This window comes from Vanacampus margaritifer, chromosome 12, assembly GCF_051991255.1.
Source record: "Vanacampus margaritifer isolate UIUO_Vmar chromosome 12, RoL_Vmar_1.0, whole genome shotgun sequence".
NCBI classification, from domain to species: Eukaryota; Metazoa; Chordata; class Actinopteri; order Syngnathiformes; family Syngnathidae; genus Vanacampus; species Vanacampus margaritifer.
The window spans coordinates 12,252,344-12,274,896 of record NC_135443.1 but is presented as its reverse complement, the minus strand read 5'-3'; the positions used below and the strand labels follow the sequence as shown (position 1 = coordinate 12,274,896).

General features: G+C 38.7%; 1 protein-coding gene across 5 annotated transcripts in view; it reads left to right on the top strand.

The window, feature by feature from the left end:
* Positions 1-20,060, top strand: part of ate1 (arginyltransferase 1) — a 40,684-nt gene extending 20,624 nt beyond the window's left edge. For all 5 annotated transcript variants that reach the window (XM_077582272.1, XM_077582273.1, XM_077582275.1 and 2 more), the window contains 3 exons: positions 1,316-1,415; positions 14,090-14,210; positions 18,912-20,060. In XM_077582272.1, coding sequence (XP_077438398.1) covers positions 1,316-1,415; positions 14,090-14,210; positions 18,912-19,090 — 400 coding nt within the window. In that variant the 3' untranslated portion in view covers positions 19,091-20,060. The remainder of the gene's footprint in view (positions 1-1,315; positions 1,416-14,089; positions 14,211-18,911) is intronic.
* Positions 20,061-22,553: the final 2,493 nt, after the last annotated feature.

The window sequence follows — 22,553 nt, the reverse complement described above, 5'->3', positions numbered from 1 at the left end:
ACTTTGTCGTTTTTGAACATGTAAATATCTTTTAATATGGCCGTTTTTCCCTTGTTCGTATGTGCACCTCCCTCTGTGCGTGTGTCTGCGTGTGTGTGCATGTGCGTGCACTCATCAGGGCTTGATAATTGGCTTGTGCTGGAGTGTCAGATGGCTGAAGAGGGGATAATAGTGAACTCAAGCTGCTGCCATTGGGGTGAGGTCGGGGGTGTGAAGGGTTTAAGAGAAAGGAGGGGGGGTCTGCAGGGTTTTTTGTGAATGGACCCCTTGCTTTTCTTGATCACCCATCTCCCTCCCCCTCACTCAATTCAGGCCTTTTGTGGTAAGGGGATGGGAACCCGGGAACCTGGCAGCAAGTGGGTGACCTTCTAGCACCTCGCTGTTGCTGCCTCTCCTCAGCCTTCTTTTGGCTTTCTCCAAAATGCTCTTTTATATTCTCCTCTTGCTCTCTCTCCACTTCGCCCTCTCCCTCATGTTCCCCTGGCCTGCTTTGTCCCATGTCTTATTTTTCAGAGCATCTATTTTACGTTAAGGCTTCTTTCTCTCATTCTAAAGTATTGAAAGAAAGGGAATTATCCCCCTTCATTTGGGTGGATGAAAGGTGATGGAAGGAAGGGTGAAACAAAAGGAGCTGGAATGTAGTTATGGAATGGCGAAGGAAATGGCAGATGGAAGGAGAAAATGGACGGTTAGCAAAAGGATGCAATTAAGGAAAAAACTGGGGGGAAATAAAGAAGGCAAGACATTTACTGTATTTGAAGAAGCTATATAAATCTTCCTTTTTTACCACCTGCTTTTGTGCTTAACGACTCAGTGCTGTTATAGAGAGAAGGTCATTGTTTTTGTCTAATGAAACGAGACAAGAAAGCTGCCTCTGAGTTTGGGTGTTTACTTCCTCAGGTTGGGGTGCTGGTTTTAAATGATTTGGACAATTTTATTTCCTAATATCGGCATTAAATGCTGTTTGAAAAGGTGCACTTAGGTTTTATCATTTTATCATTTAATTTATAGACATAATTTGTTCACAATTTTTTATTTATTTTTTTGCATTTGATGAACAGAGGATTTAGTTTTATTTAGAACATTTTATGTTTGGCTCAAAGAAAATCTTACGCAGGGATCACATTAATATAAGTGTTTCATCATTTTCTTGCTTAACAATGTAATCACTACCTGGCCGATTAATGCACAGTAATATGGTATGATATTTCAGTAATGTAATTCAATAATGCAAACTGCAGTTTAGTGTTATGCATAGTGAGGAACTAAAATGTACAATGATCTTAAAATTTTAACCTACCTTTTTCCATTTTAGGGAGATCGCTTTCACAAGGCAGCTCCAGAAACAATCCCCAAAGCTGTCCAACTACTATCTGGGCTTTTACATTCACTCCTGTCCCAAGATGCGCTATAAGGTATTGTTGTCACATCAACACATCTTTCTCTGTATATAATCTTCAGAGCATATATATTTTTTTGCTCATACATTCCATAAAAGGAACGTGAAATATGCGTTACAATAACATAATTTTGACGAACAAAATATTGATTTTGAATTTCTCGGGTTATAGGGCTGTCATTCAACACTGAGTGGTTCCATTGTCAGTCATCATACACCGTAAAAACTTCGCTTGAATGCGTATCTAATGTGTGCTAATACCACATGATGACATAAATCCCCAAGTTGATGTTCCTAGCTGTTTGTCCCCATTACAATGTCATTAAACTGTTAATGATAGAAAAATGTTAAATATTCATATTGGATCATAGTCAATATAAATATAAATGGACATTTTTACACCTCATGGTCACAGGACGGAGAGGTTTAAAACAAGTGGGGAAACTTTTTATGAAGTCATCTTTCAAATATGGCTGCCGACATTAGAGTAGTGATGGGAATGATAAGCACAAATTGTATCACATGGTTAGCGTCGGGCCGAAACCTCATATGTCCAAATTTGGTCAATGAAACATTTTTCCATGAGATCAATGGTCAATCCATAACTGCGTGCTATTTTTTTTTTATCTTATATATTTTTTTATAGTATTGATTAATCTAATGTTTAGAAAATGTCTTTCTCTCTTTGACAATGCAATGTAAAAAGTGGTGATTTTGGAGGCACAGGGACTCTGCCCAATGCCAGCTATATGCATATATTTATAGAAATGTCACTTTGTCTATATTCCCAATCAGATGCAAAAGCATCAAGGCATAAATGAAAGAAGCCTTTCCACATGCATTAGTCCGATCAAGTAGTCTCATTGAATTTTTGTCTTTCTTTTATTTGCTGTTTTATTCCTCCATTATTTCATGAAAGATATTCCCATGCATGGTTATATGGCACGGTTCAGAGGTCTGGGATAATAGCTACACGTGTAATATAGCCATTTTCTTACATTTAAAGCTATTGAAATCCTTCAATAATTGTCTGGAAATATTCCAAAATGAATTTATGAAGTCAAACATGGAATATTTTGAGGTTGGGGGTGAAACTGTTTTCAAATAGGATCCCATTTAAAAAGAGGTGTAAAGAGATTATTTTAATATACAGTATACAGGAATGAGTGTGTGTGACAATCACAAGGTGTTTATTTATAACCGATTAATCATTGGTTTGTTCATTTGGTGTGGTTTTTTTTGTATGTACAGTATTTATGCATTTATGTATAAAAAAAACAGTAATACAGACTACAACAGTTATATACTTATTCATTTTATGTATGTCTTTTAAGGTAAAGAGGATTGCTAATATAAGTCCGGTAAATAAGTGCATTGATCCTAGTAATAATACTGATACTGATTTTATGAATAAGGGGTGGGAGAAAATACATTTCTCTTCTTCCCACTCCTTTTTGGAGATGTAAAATCAAAACTGTTGTTCCTGTTTTTTGCAAGTATTTCCATGTTGTCTCTCATTATAGTATTTTCAAATTTTTTGTTATACATTTTATAAATAAATGCTAACTATGGCAGACTGATTTATTGTTGGGGGATTATGGCAAAGTGCCACATATCCTTTTTTTTTCTTAAATTCATCAACATTTTTGCATTGGGTTTTGCATAGTTCTTCAAGAATATCAGTGTTATCTTATTCCTTGTCGTGTTTTGTCTGAAAGCACCGTTTCCACAGCACCTGCATTGGAATTTCCCCCTCAACCCCCATATCTGTTCTTGTGTGTTTGCAACTGCAGCATCATGCGCAGAGCCTCCCCACTTCTTCCCTTTTGGGGAGGAACACAGAACAAGGGTGAGAAGGTTGCAGAGTTCCCACCTTACACTCCCTCAGAACCCCCTCCCCCCCATGAACACACTGATTGTGCTGAGTATACACACACACACACACACACACATTGTCTCTCCCTACATCGTTCATTTGCATATGAGCCCGAGCATACTGTGAAGTTGCACAAGATGGAGTGCTCCTAAAATCCAGCGTCATTGTATTGGAGGTTTACTCCGTTCTGGCTCTCATTCCTGTTGTTTACCTCTACCCATCAAAGCACCGGTAATTGAACCCTGCTGGACTCCACTCAAACCTCTTGAACACCATTCATCTTCATTTTACTCACCAACATGCTCCTTTGCCTTCCCCTTATATCTCGAGACCATGCACATTTAGTACACCACATAACTGTAGGAAATTATTGCAAGATTATGTTGTGATCAGAGATGTACTGCAGTCAAGCTGTTTCGCAAAGTATTGCTTCATCTTCACTTTGATACTCTTTTCATGCACTTTGAAGTGGGCCTCTTTAATGACCAATAAATTATTATTTTTTTGCTTACACATCAACATTATTTAGACATACAATTGAAACAGTTACTGTTTATCCAAGACCGCACCAACGTGTGATGGCTTGAAAATGAATCTGAGCAGTGCCAGCACCCAAGAGCAGGGTCACTCCAAATTTGGAGGCCCGCCCAGAAAAGGCGTTTGCATGGCCAGTGTCAGACCAGCTCTTTTGTTGTCAAATTTGAGACTGCGTGTCCCACAAGGCCTTCCTGGTTTGGCTGCTGATTTTGTGGATGGACGTGACATCCTGACCCTGGCTCTTGTCCCTGTCCCTTTGGCGCTCCCTGGCCTTCTGATGTTAAGCTGTGGGGAGCAGAAGGCGACGCTGTAATGGAAGCTAAATGAGCCCAAAGGTCTTAGCACCTTCTGACACGTTTTTCTCAAAAGTGCCTCTCGTGTGCACCAAAAGCCAACTGAATGAACCACACTTGAGATGAACTGAGCTGAAATTGGCTTTTTTTATGTAAAGTCTAATGCAGCAAATGTCATTTTTCTAAATCATTTACCAAACCTTTACAAAGTATATACAGATGACAGTGTTGTCAAAATGATAGCACGTCCACAAAGAAATGCAAACTTGCTTGCTGTGCCAGGACTATGATCTGGCTGTATTTGGATTGAGAATTTGCATTGAGATTAATGTGTGTGATTTTGGTTTTAGTAAATGATTTAAAAAGTGTTTTCAACGAATATTCTCTCTTTTCTTTTAGACTAACAGTTAGATTTTGAATGGCAAGACGGCACTTTAATTGTCTTGCCATTTTTTTGTTTGGACCTCGATTTACCAGTCTACATTTGCTTTAACATAATCAGCCATTTTCATATGTAGTCATGCACACAAACACAATCAATTTATTCTAATGTAATCTGTTATCCGGGGGTGTGAGGATTACCTAAAATGGCACTCAATAAAACAATCTCGCGAACTACTGTATTACATTTCCCACAAAGTAGAAGAGGGTCTTGAAGTAATATATGAAAGCGGACGTACCAGGAAATATGGAGAAAATAAAAGGTGGGAATAAATTTCATCTTAACAAAAAATTGGACACAAGGTGAAACGGAGTGTTCATTGCGTTGTAGTTTTTCCGCTGGCATGACTTGTGATCACAAAATATATCCATTTGAGTGTCAACTACTGTGACTTTTGACTTTTGAGTGGCTGTTGCTTCTTTGTCAACATACAAAATGATATTGTATATCTCTAATTAGACATGATAAAATTCAAACTTATTCATGTCAATGGGCTACATTTTCTCCAGATTCACATGTAAGTCTACATAAATTATTAAAACCTTAAAATTGGTTAGTTTTTATATTTATTTATTTTTATTTTATTTTATTCTTATATTCTCAGACAACTCTAGTCAACTATACTTAATCTTGGAAGATGTTCCTTTTTTCTGTGCATTACAATGCCATCTGTAGTTCATGCTCAACGTGTCTCCTCCTGGTACAAAGTTGCAGGTTGTAACTTGCAAATCGTCTCAGATAGCAGACTGAATGCCTATTTCCCCCCAAGGGCCACATTTATGCAGTATGTTGTGTATGGGAATTTGACCTCACATTCTCCGTGTCACTTGTACGTCTGGGCAGATTAAGAATGACAGTGACGGAGTTTGTATGAGGTGTCTAGCTGTGGACTTTCCCCTTCCTCATCTTTGTGTAACAAGCCGCTTTTCATAAATGCTGGATTTTTTTTTTTTGTCTTGGTATTTGATTATATTTACACACTTAATAAATTGTGTCATAATTCTCAGGTCCAGACAGCAGACTCTTTCCCTCTTGTTTTAAAAAAACAAAAACATCTACCGTTTTGGTTTGGATGATAGACTGATAGCAAGCAAGAAAACCGATGATGCCATCTAGTATGGTTTCATTCAGAACTAACCATGACAGCAGTTTTCTGTCAGAGTCTTTGAGGGCCTTGCTGGGATGATACGTCGGTAGCAGTGAGGATTTTTTTTTCCCCACTTGTCATGTCTTTATGATCGGATTGGATTACTATGGTGCACTATGGTAACTTTGTACTAGGGCACTACTGATTATGTTTTTAGGGATTTGAGTGTTAGCATGCTATGTTTTGCTAGCAGGTCAATGGCATTTTCTATTGAATATTAGCTTTGAGCTAGCTATGTTGGGTAAATAATACAAAACAAAGTGAGATATATATTTGAGTGTGCTCTATGTGTTAATCTCTTCATTTTTATGTGTTTAGTTTAACATTAAAATGGAGTGTAATAAATGGCTTGAAAGATTGGACTGTTTTTGAGGGACTGTTCGCTATCTACTAAACTGCACTCACTACTCAGTGATTTGTTATAACTATGAAGAAATGTGTTAATTTCTATGGACCTGTCCTTCACAACAAAGCAAATCTCTATTTATTTATTTATTTATGTTTTGTGTGTGTGCAAGGAATGTACATTTGATTACACACAAGCTAAAGCCCTACTCTGTTGAAAAATATTTCCATTTAGAAAACCCTTTCAGGTTCATTTTCAACTTTGTGTCTTTAAAGCTTTTTCACTTCACTCTCTGCCCCGCCTCTTTGGCAAAATTTCTGACTGTGTTTATTTAGTTCCATAGGAGACCACCAATGGTGTACCTCTCAACAGAGACATTTGTTATATTTTACCATTAACATCTCTTTTTCTACATTTTTTTTTTTTTGCCACATCAACACTTTTTTCCTTGCCTTGTTGTAGTTGTGTATCTAACAAATCACTAACAGACTACAAGCTGGTCTTGTGGCAACCAGCACTTGGCACCCCCCTGGGAGTAGTGCTGACAGGGTGAGGGTCTGACAGAGCAAAGTTCAAGGGGTCAGGTCAGGGGGAGATCCCGTCGCACTGTGGATTGAAGGTTGCAGTTGGGGGTGTGAGTGGTAGCATGGTTGGAGCGAGGGGGTGCTGCGAAGGTCACAGGGCTGAAAGTGAGAGTTTAGAGATGGTGTCATGCTGAGCAGATCCAGAGTCATCTAGCTGCCAGCCAGAGGTGTTTGCCTTGCCATTACATTCACCACTATTTATTTTTTTTAAACTGCCACAGCTGTTCCATTTGGTCTGAAAAGATTGGTTAAAATATGTTAGGATCTTTTGGTAAGCACTTCTGAACTGCAATTAGAAATATATGTTCCCGTGTTGCTGGTAGAGTTGAGTTGGATGCATGAGGTGGGCTTTTAAGACTTTTAGTTGTTGTCCCACTTGTCGCTAAGAATGTCGTGAGTGTGAGACAGATGTCAGCCTTGTCTGCTTGCAAAGCCCATAAGTGATAAAGAGATAAAGGTGCCAAAGCTGTGAACTGATACCCATAAAAGCTATACCATCGGTTTCTCAGGAGTGAGTTGAAATGCAATCCTATCAAAATATTTTCTCCTCATTAACCTGTCATCCGTGGAGCCATGACGCATTGCTGGGCGAGGCAGAGCATGGGGTTTGAGTGGGTTGGTGTTGGGATTATGAGGGCTGTCTTGGGGCCCACAGCCTGGATACTTTATTTGAAGGCTGTGCTGTGGTTATGTGTTGACTAGGGCGAAACAGCCTTGGCGGACGCCGTGTGTTTAAACTGCTGCCCGTAGTATAAATCTCCCCCAAAACATAGACTCCAGACATGTTCAGGACATTTGCAAAAGGACCTCCAACACTACATAAATACACATATTGTTGCAGACTGCAGTGAGAGTGTGGGTTTATGTGGGTCCCTATTCAGAGTCATGTCTTGTTTGGACATGTCTTTCAGTGGCGTTATCCTTGTGTCCAGGCTGCTTGGCTCTTTGTGTTATTTGTCTAGCTGCACGTGTATGTTTGTGCATCGTGCTGTTTACGTGTATCCGTCAGCAGCCACATTGCCCCCTTGTCGGGCCCGAATGTGCGCATTTCAACAATCTTTCAAATGATGAACAGGGAGTTTTGTGAAAGTTGTATGTTTGAGAAGGGAGGGCGGATGGAAGGATCATGGCCTATGTTTGTTGTTTTGGGTTTTTTTTGGGACTGAGATTGGCTGAAGCTGACCCTTGGGTCAGAGCACAACCCAGACCAGGCTGAGTTGAGTCTGCATGGCTCAGGGTCACACACTAGACTTCTTTGTATGCCAATTAATTTGTTTCATGGCCTGATTGAAAAACAACGGAACCACTTACTACAGATGGTTTCTGTCTGTTGGGTCAAAAGTGCTTGTAAGTGTCACGTTTACTCATGATGACCCAAGTCCATTATCATAAAACGAAGGGTTTTTGTTTATCAAAAAGGTTCAACGCCAGCTTTCTGTAACTGTTGTTTACTTTACATATGCTGCAATTCTCTCTGTTAATGTATATCTACATTGCCTCGCTTGTGCATTTACCCTTTCAGGGTACGAGACACTTAAGCTCGAGGTTGGGTGAGGGAAAACTTAACAAGTGATATGAATAGGAAATAAGCAGCAGATGTGGGTGTTGCTGAAAAAAAACCCTCACACTATGGACACTAAATCTGGTCTGCTCACCCTGCCTTCACTGTTAGATTCTTACACTCAAACACTCCAAAAGTCCTGGATCCAGGAAAAGTTTTGTTTCCTTCAAGTACTGACCAAATCAATTATTAAATTGCATCCTGAAGTCCATCACAATCTCCTTGGTCTTCTTGACATTGATGCAAAGATTATTCATTGCACCAGTCCACCAAATGTTTTTCCTCTGCTCTGTTCTCGGACTCATCATTGTTATGCATCCGACTACTTTTGTGTCATTCTCAAACATCACTATGATAGCTCGGGAATTTCACAGAGCAGTCATAGGTCAGTCATGTAAACAGGAGTGGGCTCAGAACACAGCCCTGGAGGGAGCTTGGCTGATGGTGTAGAAGATGGTGTCAGCAAGTCTAAGACTCAGTTCCCCAGTGCTAGACTTGACCCAAGAATGATCAGGTTTTGCACCTGGTTTTGTGGGAACCTTCAAGTGGTGCTATTAAGTACTAAACTAATTTTAAGGATTTTCAAAGTTCCTCTAGTTCCTTAACTCATTCACTGCCATTGACGGCTATAGATGTCAAAAAGTCATTTTTACTATTTCTATTAGTTTAAAAAAAATAATCCGCTTTTGCTAACAAGAGTATGAAAACCTAGATTTTTTTAATTGTAAATTTAGAACAGATATAAAATGTTTGATTAATCGTTAGTTAACTAGTGAAGTAATGTGATTAATTACAATTTTTAAAAAAGTTTAGCGCCTGACGCCCCTAATAAAAAAAAATAAAAATAAAAATAGGGGGCATCAGACGATTACAATTTTTAATCGTAATTAATCGCATGACTTCAATAGTTGACTCATGATTAATCACAAATTTGATGAAAAAACATGTTAAACTAATAGAAATAGTTTACATGAATTTTCGTCATTGGCAGTGAATGAGTTAATAAATGTTGGGACTCTTATTAAAATTATGTCTTCATATTCTAATCTGGAAATGGAGAAAAAAGAAGCAAAAAGTAGTGTAGGCTTTCACAAGGATTCCTGCTTCGTAGTAAAGTGTATTTGACTTATGTGTCTGATTAATTGCCATTCTTATAAATCATCTTTAGTGGGCTGAGGCAATGCTCTTATCTTGAGTTGTGTAAGAGTCCAAGGTCAATATGAATGGCTTCTTGTCGGAGAAGAACAGAGCCTTTTAGTGACATTTGTGAGTTTGATTCTCTCTGCTGGCCCAGAAGTTCATTCTGTCAGCATGTTTCCCAGTTATTTCTATTTCTGTACATTGTACAGTCTGTGGACTGATTTTTTTAAATGATTATATTTCTAGAAAATAATAATTTTCTAATATACAACAAAGCATACCATTTTTAAAATCCATACAGACGCTCCCCACCTTACGAACGAGTTACGTTCCGGACGATCGTTCGTAAGGTGAATTTGTTCGTAAGTTGCTTCAGTGCTATATTTTGTATTATAATTTATGTTTAAAGCCTATGTAAGTATATTGAAGATTTATATAAGTATGTTTAAGGCTTGTACAAGTAACCTGCATTGGTTTGTACTGAAAAAAACTTTTAATAAAATGGAGAGAATACGTACAGTACTGTACTGTACTACGTATGTTAGAGAGAGAGAGCGAAAGACACACACAGTATGTACATGTACGTAATAAGATAAATAAAATGAAGTTTAACTTACTTTTAGAAGATGTACTCGATGCTTAAGGAGATGATGGAGGAAGAGGAGGATTTTATATCATGAGAGATTCTTCGTCGTCGCTGGAATCGGCTTCAAAAGTTATTTCCTCCTTCATGGGGACCGGCGTTTCTTCCTCCTCCTCCTCGACATGTTGTTCAGCCTCCAATGAGCTCTCACTGCGCCAATCGTCGGTATTAGCGGCGGAAAGAAGCACTACGCGCAATACAAAATCTAACTTACAGCATTTCTTTCCGAACATTTTTCGACATACTGTACGCGCAGAAATGTTCGTATGTACCGTTGTTCGTAACTCGAATGTTCGTAAGTAGGGGAGCGTCTGTATTTTCTTTTTGTCCTGTGCCTCACAACAACTTGTTGCTTTCTTCAATACCTAGAAAAATTCCAACTTTCCTTTCATCACTTGACCGTCTATGTTGGCTTTCAAATCTGTCCATGTCTTTGTTCTATCTACGCCTTTTTTGCTTGTTCTTTCATTCGCGTTCCTGTTTTCCTTGCCCCTAAACAAACTTTGAAAGGTTGGTTGTCACCAGCATTACATCCATATTTGTCTAGGCATGCTAGGATGGAATGAAAAGGAGAGAGAAAAAACATAGTGACTGACTGGAACTAATCCTAGCAATCTTGAGGCCCCTTTTCACCAAAATTAACAGGAACTTCATGATACAGTAATGTTGGGGACAAAATGTCCCCATGTCCTTAATTGTTAGTTTGCTTTCACACTAGGGCTTCTTCCGTCAGGGTTTTATGCTTTTCGATCATAAGATCATCATCATGAGATCTGCCAATACCGACATCATACCCATTGCATGGTTTAGCTATATACAAAGTGTCCCCCCCAAAAATGTATAGACTTTTTTAGCAGCTAACTTTGAAGAAGAGGAGTTTTTTTCCAGCAATATGGGACACACCCACACTACCATTGCAATGTTACATCCTTATTTGATGAGATCTTGCCAAACAGGTGGATTGGACGGAGGGGTTTTGTTGAATACCATCCGCATTCACCAGACCTCACACCACTAGACTTCTTTTTATGAGGATACCTAAAAGACAAAGTACACAATGAGACTTGCAACAGTCACTGAATTCAGAGCAACCATTGAACGTAAATGCATCCAAGGGAATTGTTTCATGATGTGTGCTATTCCGTCGCTTCGCATTGTTGGCAGTGTCTGGACCAGAACGGACATTAGTTTGAGAACAGGCTGTGACACAATAGAATAGGGTTTGTAAATTATTTTAAATGTTGAAAATGAAAAAATATCTAATAAACACCTAGTTTACAATTATTTAAAGTGTGTATACATTTTTTGGGACACCCTGCATTTCTCAATTTATTTATGGTGAGTGCTATTGGCTATATGATCTAAAAAAATTTGACCTTATAAGCACCTTCATTTTTGACAAAACACGCTTTTTTAAGATTGTAAATCCAATAGCTTAGCTGGCATAATGCAGCAACTAATCACCCAAAAGGATAACTGAAAAAATTCCCAGCTTTTAACTCTTTGACTGCCAGACGTTTTCAGAAAAGGGATGCCGTGGGTGTGCCAGCCGATTTAAGCATTTTGACTGATCTTTCAAGGTCCACAGAAAATTATGTGTTTAGACTATGGAAACACACATACTACCAAATGAAAGATTGGACTCTCATCTTTCATCAGAAAAAAAAGTTTGTTTCTACCTTATTCCGTTTTTCAGTAATCAACAATAGAAAATGGTTAGTTTCACTTCTGTTTTGAAACAAACGTCTTTTAACGTCTTTGGCACTCCATAGGATTTTACTAAACGTTATTTAACATTTTTGGCAGTCAAAGAGTTAATAACAGTCTTTACCATATTGAAATAAGTACTCGCAGCAGACTTAAATAATGCAAAAAGTCCAATAAAAAAAAATACCGTAGTGGTTCCAATTTGAGTTTGTAGCTGCAACGTGCCTGCCCTTCGCAGTGTGAAGGAAGAGGTGTTGCACACAGGCTGGTTTCTGGTGACTTCAGGCTGCAAAGTATGAGCTGCGGCTGAAAAGTTTGTCAACAGCAATGAAAGGCTTTGTTCAACTTTGCTGATCACGTTCTTTTTCACAAAAATCGACCGATCATGTTCGGTGGCTGATCGATCCTCGCATCATTAGCTTACACAGATTTAATGGCATTAAAGCAATAAAGCAGATAATGTTAGAATTTTAATTAAAATATACACAATTTCCACTGGCATGCTTTCTCTTATACTGTGCAATGCAACTAAGGTTTAAACGTAGACTAACACATCACCTGCCAGTCCATGTTCTCGCGTTATGGTTAGAAATAAGACTGGCTAGTACTCTTTAAAATGTACATTAGAAACGGTAAATGGTAGCAGTATTTAGTAGGGAAAGTAATATTATTTACATAGTTGACATTTTACAAATAAAAGGGGACAGTTAGATCAGTATTTGGACCTGTTATTTACTTGTTTTGGCTCATATCCACACAGTAGTCGCAGGATCAGTATTCAGTTCAAACAACTCTCATTTGGCCTTAATTTTTTTTTATAAAACTTCTATCGTTATCATGTTGGACTGGAAACATGCATGGAAAGAGATCTAATTGAAGAAGTGTCTCTCATCTCCCTCGTTACTCCCAGCGATGCGTCCCGCTTGATTTGAGCTGCTGAGGCCTGCAAAGGGGGGGAAATAGGTGTGCTTTTATAGCCAAGCAGATGTGTGTGTGTATGTCCTTTTTAGAGGTGTGTTCCCCAGCAGTGTTGAAGGAGCCCATAGAGGTAAGTTAGAGTGTGTGAGCGTCAAGCCACCTCTGCTGACAGTTGTAGAAAGCTTTAGGCTGTCGGGACAAGGAGCACATCAGATCAAGTGTGCGTGTCCACCACAACTACAGCTGCAGAGCATTCCGCGTACGTCCATCTGTTAGCACAAGCACTTTAAGCATGCTAGTATCTGTTTTATGCTGCGTCCTTGTTCTTGTGTGATTGTAGGCATCTGCTGATTTGGTTTCCTTTGGAAGAAGGAACATTTCACTGCACACATTTCAGTGCAGTAATGAAATAGCCTAGTTTTAGTTTTCATGGCACTTCAGAGTAAAATCAGGGCTCAGATTATTATTATATTATACAATGAATGTGATTGCATGTGTGTTGGGAGACAGCATGGGCCTGTTGTAGGCCCCTATTCATTATAGCGCCATCTTGACTTTTTGTTTTCTTTGAAGCGATAATGTCAGAACACAGGTCCTAAATACTTGTAATAGTCTTTTCTATTTTTCTCATTTTTGTGTGTATGCTCTACAGCTGTTTTTTTTTTTTCAAGTTGGATAATGCTCCAAAACTTGCACTCATCACATTGTGCGGGCGTGTTTTCATTTCCCACTTTTACTTTGCAGACAGCATATGAGCCCAGACAAAGAGAATATGGCTTAAACAAAGAGATGAGTCTGATCCTGTGCTCAATCCTTATTCGTAAGCAATGTTACCTGCGGGGGTCAGTTTACAACTTTTCCTCACCTTTGACCCTAAAGCAATGTGGGGCTGGCCTTGTTTTAAATTGTTTTCACCAGGATTGCAGCTTACAAATATTGCCAGCATGCAATGCAATTACAACATTAATAGATGAGTGATTAGCCTGCAGTATTATCATCTTTATATTGGAAAAATGCACATAGACAAACAACATAACAATGATAAAACTTTAAGGTTTGTCATTGATTTGTAATTTTCACTTCTAAAGCAGTGCAAATAATTTACCTGTCATCAAAGAACAACCAAGTATGGTCTAAAATTGGTTAAAATGAAGAACAGCAAGATGTGTTCAAATGCTGAATTAGATTTGAATGTCCAGGAAAATTATCAGTGAATTCAATTTGCCGCAATGCTCGTTGACAAACCGCAAAACTTCTTAGAGAATGTTCTTTGGACAGATTGTCACATTAGTTTTTTCCCTCCAATATTTATGTTCCTCCAGAACATTTTATCTTAAATTTTGTTAACTTCAAATTACTTCTATAACCATTGTGGGTTTGTTTTTCAAAAATAAATAAATTTAAAAAAAAGCCTATGTTTGCATGTTTATCATAAAAAAGAGGCTAATAGATGCCACTAACCCTCTTGATCTATACTTTCCTTATTATTTTGACAGGGACAGTACCGGCCTGCAGACCTGCTCTGCCCAGAAACCTCTGTCTGGGTATCCATTGAGCAATGCCTTCCACACTTGGAGAATTCCAGATATGCTCGTTTCAACCCGAATCCCGATGAAGGTACAATTTAGAAGTCTAGTCATGTGTTGCATGCTTTTGTAGGTGTTGAAGTTGTTGTTTTTTTCCAATCAGGTAAAATATTAGAAAACAGCATTAGAGGAAGGAAAGATGGTATCTAAAAAAAAATTTACATTAATGAGGGCAGAAAAGGAATGGCTGATTGGTACGAAAGCAGAACTCTAGTGACAGGAAAAAAGAGAAGCAAATGGTCATATAATGCGAGCGACAGCTTAATTTTCTTATAGTGAGGTCATACTTTGACATACTTCTCTTTAGAAGTTGCTAAAACAATCAACTTTTTCCACTGTTCAAGGTGCCAGGCTGTACAATGACTATATTTTTAGGCATCGGTTGCCTCGTTGGTATATGCCGAGTCTAATAAGAAATGGCCTGGTTTCAGTTGTGAGTGGTTTTGAGTGAGTTTCTCACTAGAAACTCACTCAAAACCACTCAGAAGTGTCATAATTACAACTTTTAAATAATTAAAAGCATTATTTATTATTATTTTTTTAACCATCCCTGAACATTACTTTCAAATACTTGTTAGCCAGATAGTCATGTTAGGCGTTTCCAATTCATTAATAGCCTTAATCCATCAGTAGGCACAAACACGGATGATGTGTCATAGTCAGAGTTTATATTTGCTATGACAAGTTTATGTTTGTGGTGCCTCCATTCCTCCGTGGACTGTTGATCTTGGCCGGAGACGGACATTATTTCAGGCCTTACTGTCCAAACTCACTGTCAACATGTTTCAGTGCTGGCCGTCTGGATATTTAGCTCTCAGAAAGAGCCGTTGCCAAGCTTGTGGGCTTGGGCATCTGCTGGTGTGGAAGTTTTGGACCAATATTACAGAAATATGGCCTCCCATGTGTCATAATGACATCATAGCACACAATTTAAGCTTATGTCCTGGATATCTGTGGTGATCTGAAATCGTGCCATTTCGTCACTGAATGGTATGGGGCTATCTAATAAAATAAAATAAGAAGGAACATGTAAAAGAGAGCTAATCTAATATTTCAATAACCATCCAAAGGAGACCCACATAGATCACATTACTTTCACCTCAAACGCCCTTAAAACTTGAACGTGGCTGCGCATGAGTGTATGTAAAATATTTACTCATTCTGCACAACACACATGAACTATCTCACACGTTCACTATCATTGTTTATTTGAGTGAGAAAAAAAAGGCCACGGTCATTGTCCATTCTGCTGAATAAACACAGCGAAAAATGTTTTTGTTAAGGGGTCAACCCCTTAAACTAAACTGTGTACTGACCAAACGTGTGACATACACAAACTCTGACATGACGTTTTCAAGATAATCACCTCTCTTGTGGCTCCTGATTTGTGGTGTTGTTGAAGGTAATAGTTTTACAGCAGGTTGACTCACCCCTAACATCAAGGTATATTCCTTTATTTAGTCAAACACTATGGCAGTGGTGTCCAAACTATGGCCCGGGGACCATTTGTGGCCCGCCATCCACTTTTAAGCGGTCCGCGGCATATACAAAAAATTACATTTGCTACTGATAAATTAGTTTTTTATACTGTTGAACTTTGCTAAATATGCAAAATTGAAAACTATTTACAATTAAACAAGTAACATAATTTCTCTTCATAACGCTGGTGAATAAATAGAATACATTTTTACATACAAAAAAAAAAAGGTTTCTTCCACTTTCTCCTCTGTATCAAGGAGAAAATTGTGGAAATGTCACATGAATGATTCCCAAGTAACAGCTTTAAAAATGGCCAATTTCTCCTGTTTTGGTTCTAAATGTAGAGATGGGATTCGACTGCTGATCAGTGCAGGGGTTGATATTTTCTGGTGGGTTACAGGGTCTCGATCCACACCAATATCTTGTAAAATTCTAAACTATTTGCCTTATAGAAACCTGTTCAGGTCCACCCCCCCCCCCCCAAAAAAAAAAAAAAAAAATACATCAAAATAAAAAATATATATATATGCAATTGCTTGACTGAGTTTGGTGTGCTTGATCAATTAAAGTAAAAATTGTTCAATGCACTATGGCAACATGAGGTGTGTCAGAAAAGGTAACTAGAAACTGTAAGTTTTCTCCCCTGAAGTAATTACCCTGGAGCCTTAACGCACTTTCCCAGCATTCTCTGCCACATCTTCTTGCACTCCTGGAAGGATTCTTCCGGGATCCTCCCCGGCATGTCCGGCTGAAAGAAAACTAACTGACATGAGGTCTTGAACCCTGTTTATTCAGTCAAAGACTGTCTCCATACTACACCAACATCTTCCTTTCATTTGCAACAAGAGGTTAAAGGAAGTGGTCATGTCCAAAGAAATAGCCGATGGTGTGCCTTTAACCAGCATCCGGTGTTGAGAATATTCTGAAAGTTCAAGATGGATGAAAAGAGCGAGAAGTGTGGCGAGGTCTCAAGGCCCCCCAGCTTCAGCCCTGACCCTCTCACTCCCAGATCGACCCTCAGCACTCCTCTTCCCTCCGACCCTTGAACCCGGATGCTTATGAGCTGTGACCTCAAAGCAGCGTGTCACTGAACGTCCGGTAGACAGACGGAAAAGGCGGTCTGGACTCACTCAAACTGAGGATGATGCATCAATAAGGGGACCGAGAGAGAATAGAAGTGGAAGGAAGTTGTTTATGTTCACAGCGGATGTTATGATTGCTGCAAGTGAAAGGACGCAAACGGCCTTTTGGCTCCACTCGCTGAATTCTGCTCTGTTTGAAAGTGGAGGTTAATAGACTATCTTAAAACTGTGTGGGACGACACACCATTAAGGCCTGCGTATTGTTGACGGAAAATAATCTGCATGAAGGCACAGTGATACTTAACACTGGTGTCATGCACACACCACAAGTTTAATTTGCAAGTTTAAGTGGCTTGTCACTCTGATAATGAACGTAAAGAAGCGAGCTGAAGTTATAGCTGTTGAATTTGTCGACACTTTGGATTTTTAAAATACAGTACTGCATTATATTTTTGCCATTAAGAGCTACTAAAATTAAGATTGTCATTACATTTTGTCTCTTCATCTGAGGCTGGTAAGATATTAAAATCGTCAGATTTATTTTTTTGTTTTCAAAGGGGAAGTCAACCTATATATATATATATATATATATATATATATATATATATATATATATATATATATATATTTATTTATTAATCAGTATAGAATCGAATCGTGATAGGAATCGAATCGCCAGGTACTAGGCAATTCACACCCCTAATATATATATATATATATATATATATATATATAAATAATAGCAAATAAGATTTTTAAAAAACTGTAATTCATCTTATTTGTAATGTTCAGATGACTTAGCAGAGGAAAATCAAAAAAGGACTGAAATTGAAAATGAAATTCAAATTGATTCTGATATTATTGTTAGTGCCAAATTGTGTTAGTGATAACTAAATGGAATGGCCTGGACAGACGACTCCAGCTTTGTTTTGAAACGATCTGTACTTTACCAGGTGAAAAGATGAAGAGAAAAATGTATGCTTTGATTAATATTCTGTTGGGTAATCGTGTGACCTAGCATTCCGCAGATGTCGCTTGCGCACCTCCTGTCTTTGCTAACTTCCTAAATTTGCTGCAGGTTACTGAACACCCTGACCTTGATGTCTGTGGTGCCTTCCAGTAGTATAACGTGTCTTGCCACGCTGCAAGAAAATCACAGCAATGGCCCGAAGAACCAAAGGAGTTCAAGATGTTTATTTGGCCTTCAAATTTTTGCTCAAATGAAAAAGCGGTGGTTGTGCTGGGGATACATAATGCCAATGGAATGTCTCGCCAAAGAGTAGATCGATGTCTGTGTAAATGGGAAATTCGTAATAAACATAAGTTGTGGTTAGTCTGTTATGGAATTCTGTGGAGTATATGGAACTTTGGAGCACTATTTAAAATGGGAAACAGGAGAAACAGTGTTACACCAACATTTATAGAGGCTGCGTAAACAGGCACCTTAATGGACTAATTACTTTTCCAGCAGTATTGTGAATATATCTAAATTAACAGCCTTCAGTTTCAAAAGGTTTATTTGTAACTCATTCCCTGCCAGCACAGTTAAAATGGATCTTTGACGTCTATAGTCGTCTATGGCAGTGAATGAGTTAAGTATTTTGAATAATAATCGTATTGAAATGATGGTTGAAGGGTTTTTAGAAAAATTGGTGGTAAATTAGCAGCGCTCTTTCTTTTCCCTGCTGTGCGCTACCTCATCCTCTTCGTACTGGCGCCGGCCGTGGGTACTTTGGCTCAGCTTTTCTCTCCAGGAGGTGGAGATTTTAATATCAAAGAGGAGGTCATCATTTTTCACCCTTTTTCCAACCACCTCTCCAGAGGACCACTCTTCGCCGTGCGTGCACTTTTGAGAAACACAGTGTTTTCACAGGCCTAATAGATGCTGGCAGCGTACGACGCGGGCGCTAATGAGATGCTGAGTTTGACGAGCCAGCACTGAGCAAGGCCACATAAACAAGGCAAGCTAACTAGCCCGCCATGACTTCAAGTTTAGGGCAGAGTGTAGTTAGTGTTCTTCTGCTCCTCCAACTGCTTCTCGGAATAATGCAGCGAGTTTGCCAAGTCACTTGAGCTAAGTCAGAGGTAGGGAAACTGAGTTCATTGCGTTACACCGCATTTTCTTGTCAAGTTTGTTTACATTGTGCATCTGTGTGTCTTTTGTTTCCTAGGCGATGCTCGTGTCCTGAAAGACGTGGGCAGAGCTTTGGTGCTCCACAGACGGACCGTCATGCCCTACGTAGTCTATTCCCGCAAACAGAAAGGCTCTAGTGACGAGACGGAAGTGAAAGAATACGCAAATTTGGTTGGCCAGAACTGTGCCGAAAGAATCTTGCTGTACCGAGCCTAACTCTGGAGAATCACACCACGGAAGCTTTTCAAATTCACCTCCCAGCAACAGTCTGTCATCTAAAACTCATTTCAACCATGCAATACAATAGAGGTTCAAAACAGTACAGTATAGATCATTTTGTTGCATTTTCATTGTCGAGTTCGGCAAATAATTTATACAGTGCCATTTTTTTCCCCTCTCCTTTAAATAACCTGTGGTAGAGTAGTACGCTACTGATAAGGAGCCAGATGGACTTCTATTCAGTGATTGGTCAGTGGAGTATCATTACTTGCATGCGACATTGGGAATGGAACTTTTGTATCTAACAGGGCTTGTCTAGTAAACTATATATGCCATTGAAATGAAGGCGGTGAATGTTTTTCATTGTTGATTTATTATCTCATGAATAATATTGATGAATTAATTGGTAGTTTAACTAATGTAACAAGATGTCACTCTTTTTTTGCGTATGTATCTAATACAGTGATTGTCATTATCATAGATTATATTACAGTGGGGAAAAAAGTATTTTGAGTTGGATGTTTATGCTGATTAAAAAATACAGTTGGCATGCCGATTCCAAAATTGCAGTGTTTTTTTTTCCTTCTCAGTTTACCCTGCAGATGGCATTCGGCCATAATGGAAAGGCAATCAAGAGCAGGTGTCAAGTGCCCGCTGCAAGCTGAACTGCATTGTACTGTTTGGTGGAAATGTAGCTTTTGGGTCGGTTCATGTTTGTCTGCTCAGCCCCTTTCATGCACTTTTGAACCTGTGTATGCTAAAGTAATGGAAATAGACACGTGCAAACCACACAGCTATTAGAAGGTTTCCATTTGTTGCTTTACCTTTTTAATTAACAGCTACATTGTAATAGCAGTGTTTAACAGTCCAGCCTTTTAATTTATGTTCATAGATGTCTCTTGTTTTTCTTTTAATATTGACCGTTATGTTCAACAAATAAAGGGCTGTGTATTACCTGCTGGACAGACCCCGCTGTGCTTTTTTTATCCAGAACTTGCAATGAAACAGTCTTATCTGAGATTTATGAGGAACGGGCGCTATGAAATACTGTATTGAAAAAAAGAAAAAAATGAGCGAAGCAAATGTTTTATAAGGAGCGGACTGGAAGATTTATGTTTTTGTTTCGGTCACTGCTCTGAACAGATCACAATCCTGCACAAGTTCAAACCTGTCTGCCTTCAACCAAACCTTAGAACCCTGTTGACAGTCAGCCTTTAAACTCATAGTTGCAAGAATACGTCTTTAGGAATTAGGACTGATGGACAGGCTAATTCTCCAGGATTGCAGCGGGTGAGTGTCCCAGGTTTGATTTTGTCCCACGTTAGGTATGAGTCACATTTCCATCAAAGGACATTACTTTTCTTTCACTTTCTTTAAAAAAACTAAATCTTGATTCATTTATGTTTTAGTGCTATGCGCCAATGCGGCTTTTTTTTCCTGAATGGGATTTGAGTCTTACCAAGACTGTGTCAAGTTCCAGGCAGAAACACACACCTGGCACTGTCATGAAAAGTTAGTCTTGGTGGAGGCCGCGTAGTACGGTCAGCATTAGTGCTGTAGTAGACCTCCTGTCAAAATAAGTGACCTGGATGGCTCAGCCGGTCTGAAGTAAGTTCATAATGTTGCATGACACTGCATGGCAGGCCTTGGAGCCTTTGGACCTTGTAATTGCCTTACTAAGTAGGAGGTCTGTGTTGACCTTTAACTACTTTTGACCTGATTTTATTGTTAAAAAATCAAAAGGGAAAAAGTGAATTATCTCCAGATGTTTAAAGCTGCACATGGTCAAAATTGAAGGAATAAAATTTAGAAAAACTATTCTAGTCTTTCTCATTTAGTAACACAAAAGCAGTGATGGATTGGGTGATCATCATATTTCTTCAGCCATGCGTGAAGCTTTCTTTGTAGATATGGAGTGTAGAAGGGCGTGACATGTTTTGAACTTCATCCGATCCCTCTAGAACACGCACTCTGTATTTCACCAATGGAACAGAAAGTACACTCCCCTCATACTTTTTTTTTGTTCATGTTTTTTCTTTTTTTTTGTGGGCTTCTTGTTTAGTTTCTCCCCTCACACCCAATTAATTGTGTCCACCATCCCATGTCAATGTATGTCTAAACTGTACATCTGTTGTCCGCTCCATTGTGCTGCGGACGTGTATTATTGGTGTGTGTTTGCACTGCACCCACGCCAGGCCCCCCAAATCAGCGGAAGCTCCCAAGCCAGAGGAAGTGCCAGGGTCTTTTGTGACCAAGGCCACCCTGGATTAAGCATATCTCACTCTAAATGCACAAATGTCTTTTCTCCTGGGGATTATCGAAGAGGTCCGGGGGGCCTCGGGGGACTCTCTCCTGCAGGACCACTGTCACCCAAATTCAGCACACTATCACCAGACTGCTCTTGGGTAGAGGGGAGGCATTGTGTCCCTAGAGACAATAATGAAGGGAATTTTGACATGGGGTTCTAATGTTTGAATGTGGTGAAAATATCTACAAGCAGGAATGTAGCAGTGATCATTTTGTCGAATAAACATTTTCACCATATTTTTTTCGTTACAATGTTTGGATTTTTAAAATAGAAGCCATTCATCGAGACAATGTCGATAATTACAATTGACTGAAAATTTTGTCAATGACTAAAACAAAAAACAACACTGACAAAAAAAATCACAAAATCCAATCAGAAGAAAGAATGAAACGCGGATGGGAGAAAAGAACAACTCTATTTAACCCATTTATTCCCCAAAACGTATAAATGTGTTCTATTTTAAATATTACCATGCTCCCAATGACGTATTTATACTATTTTTTTAATGCTAAAGCATACAGAAGGCTTTGATGCAGCCTCTGAACTGAAGAGAATGCATGAAGCAATGGTCGCAGCAGGTGGCAGCAGAGTAAAAGAGATCAACCAGGGTCATGTTGCAAACAAGATGATTTACCCACAGTTCTAAACAGATTTGTAATTAAGGTTGAAACTAATAAGGCTAATTGCTGCAAAACGGAAACGGATAGAAATATCAATTTTTTTTTTCTGATGAAAAATGATATTATAATCTTTCTTTTGATAGGTTCCAAGTTTTCATAGCAATAGAGCACAATATTCTGTGGGCCTTGCAAAATCAATCAAAATCCAGTAAAACAGCCGGGAGTGCAGGGGGTTGCTTCATTAAAAATGGCTGCGAGTGAATGAGTTAATATTCAAACATGTTTCCATTCATTGTGCAGCTAGCTGTAAAATTAATATGAGGCAATTATGCACTTTTTTTTTAGGTAAAACAAAATTTTAAGATGGCATATTATTGTCAGTTCAACGTCTTTAATTGAAACAAAGTTTAATAAAGACACAATTGTGTTAAATGTGTCTTGTATGTCAAGTTACAAATAAATGTGTTATAATTTTTGGTATAAAAGTTGAAATTTAGTCGACTAAAAATTTAAGAAAAAAAATAAAAGCTTT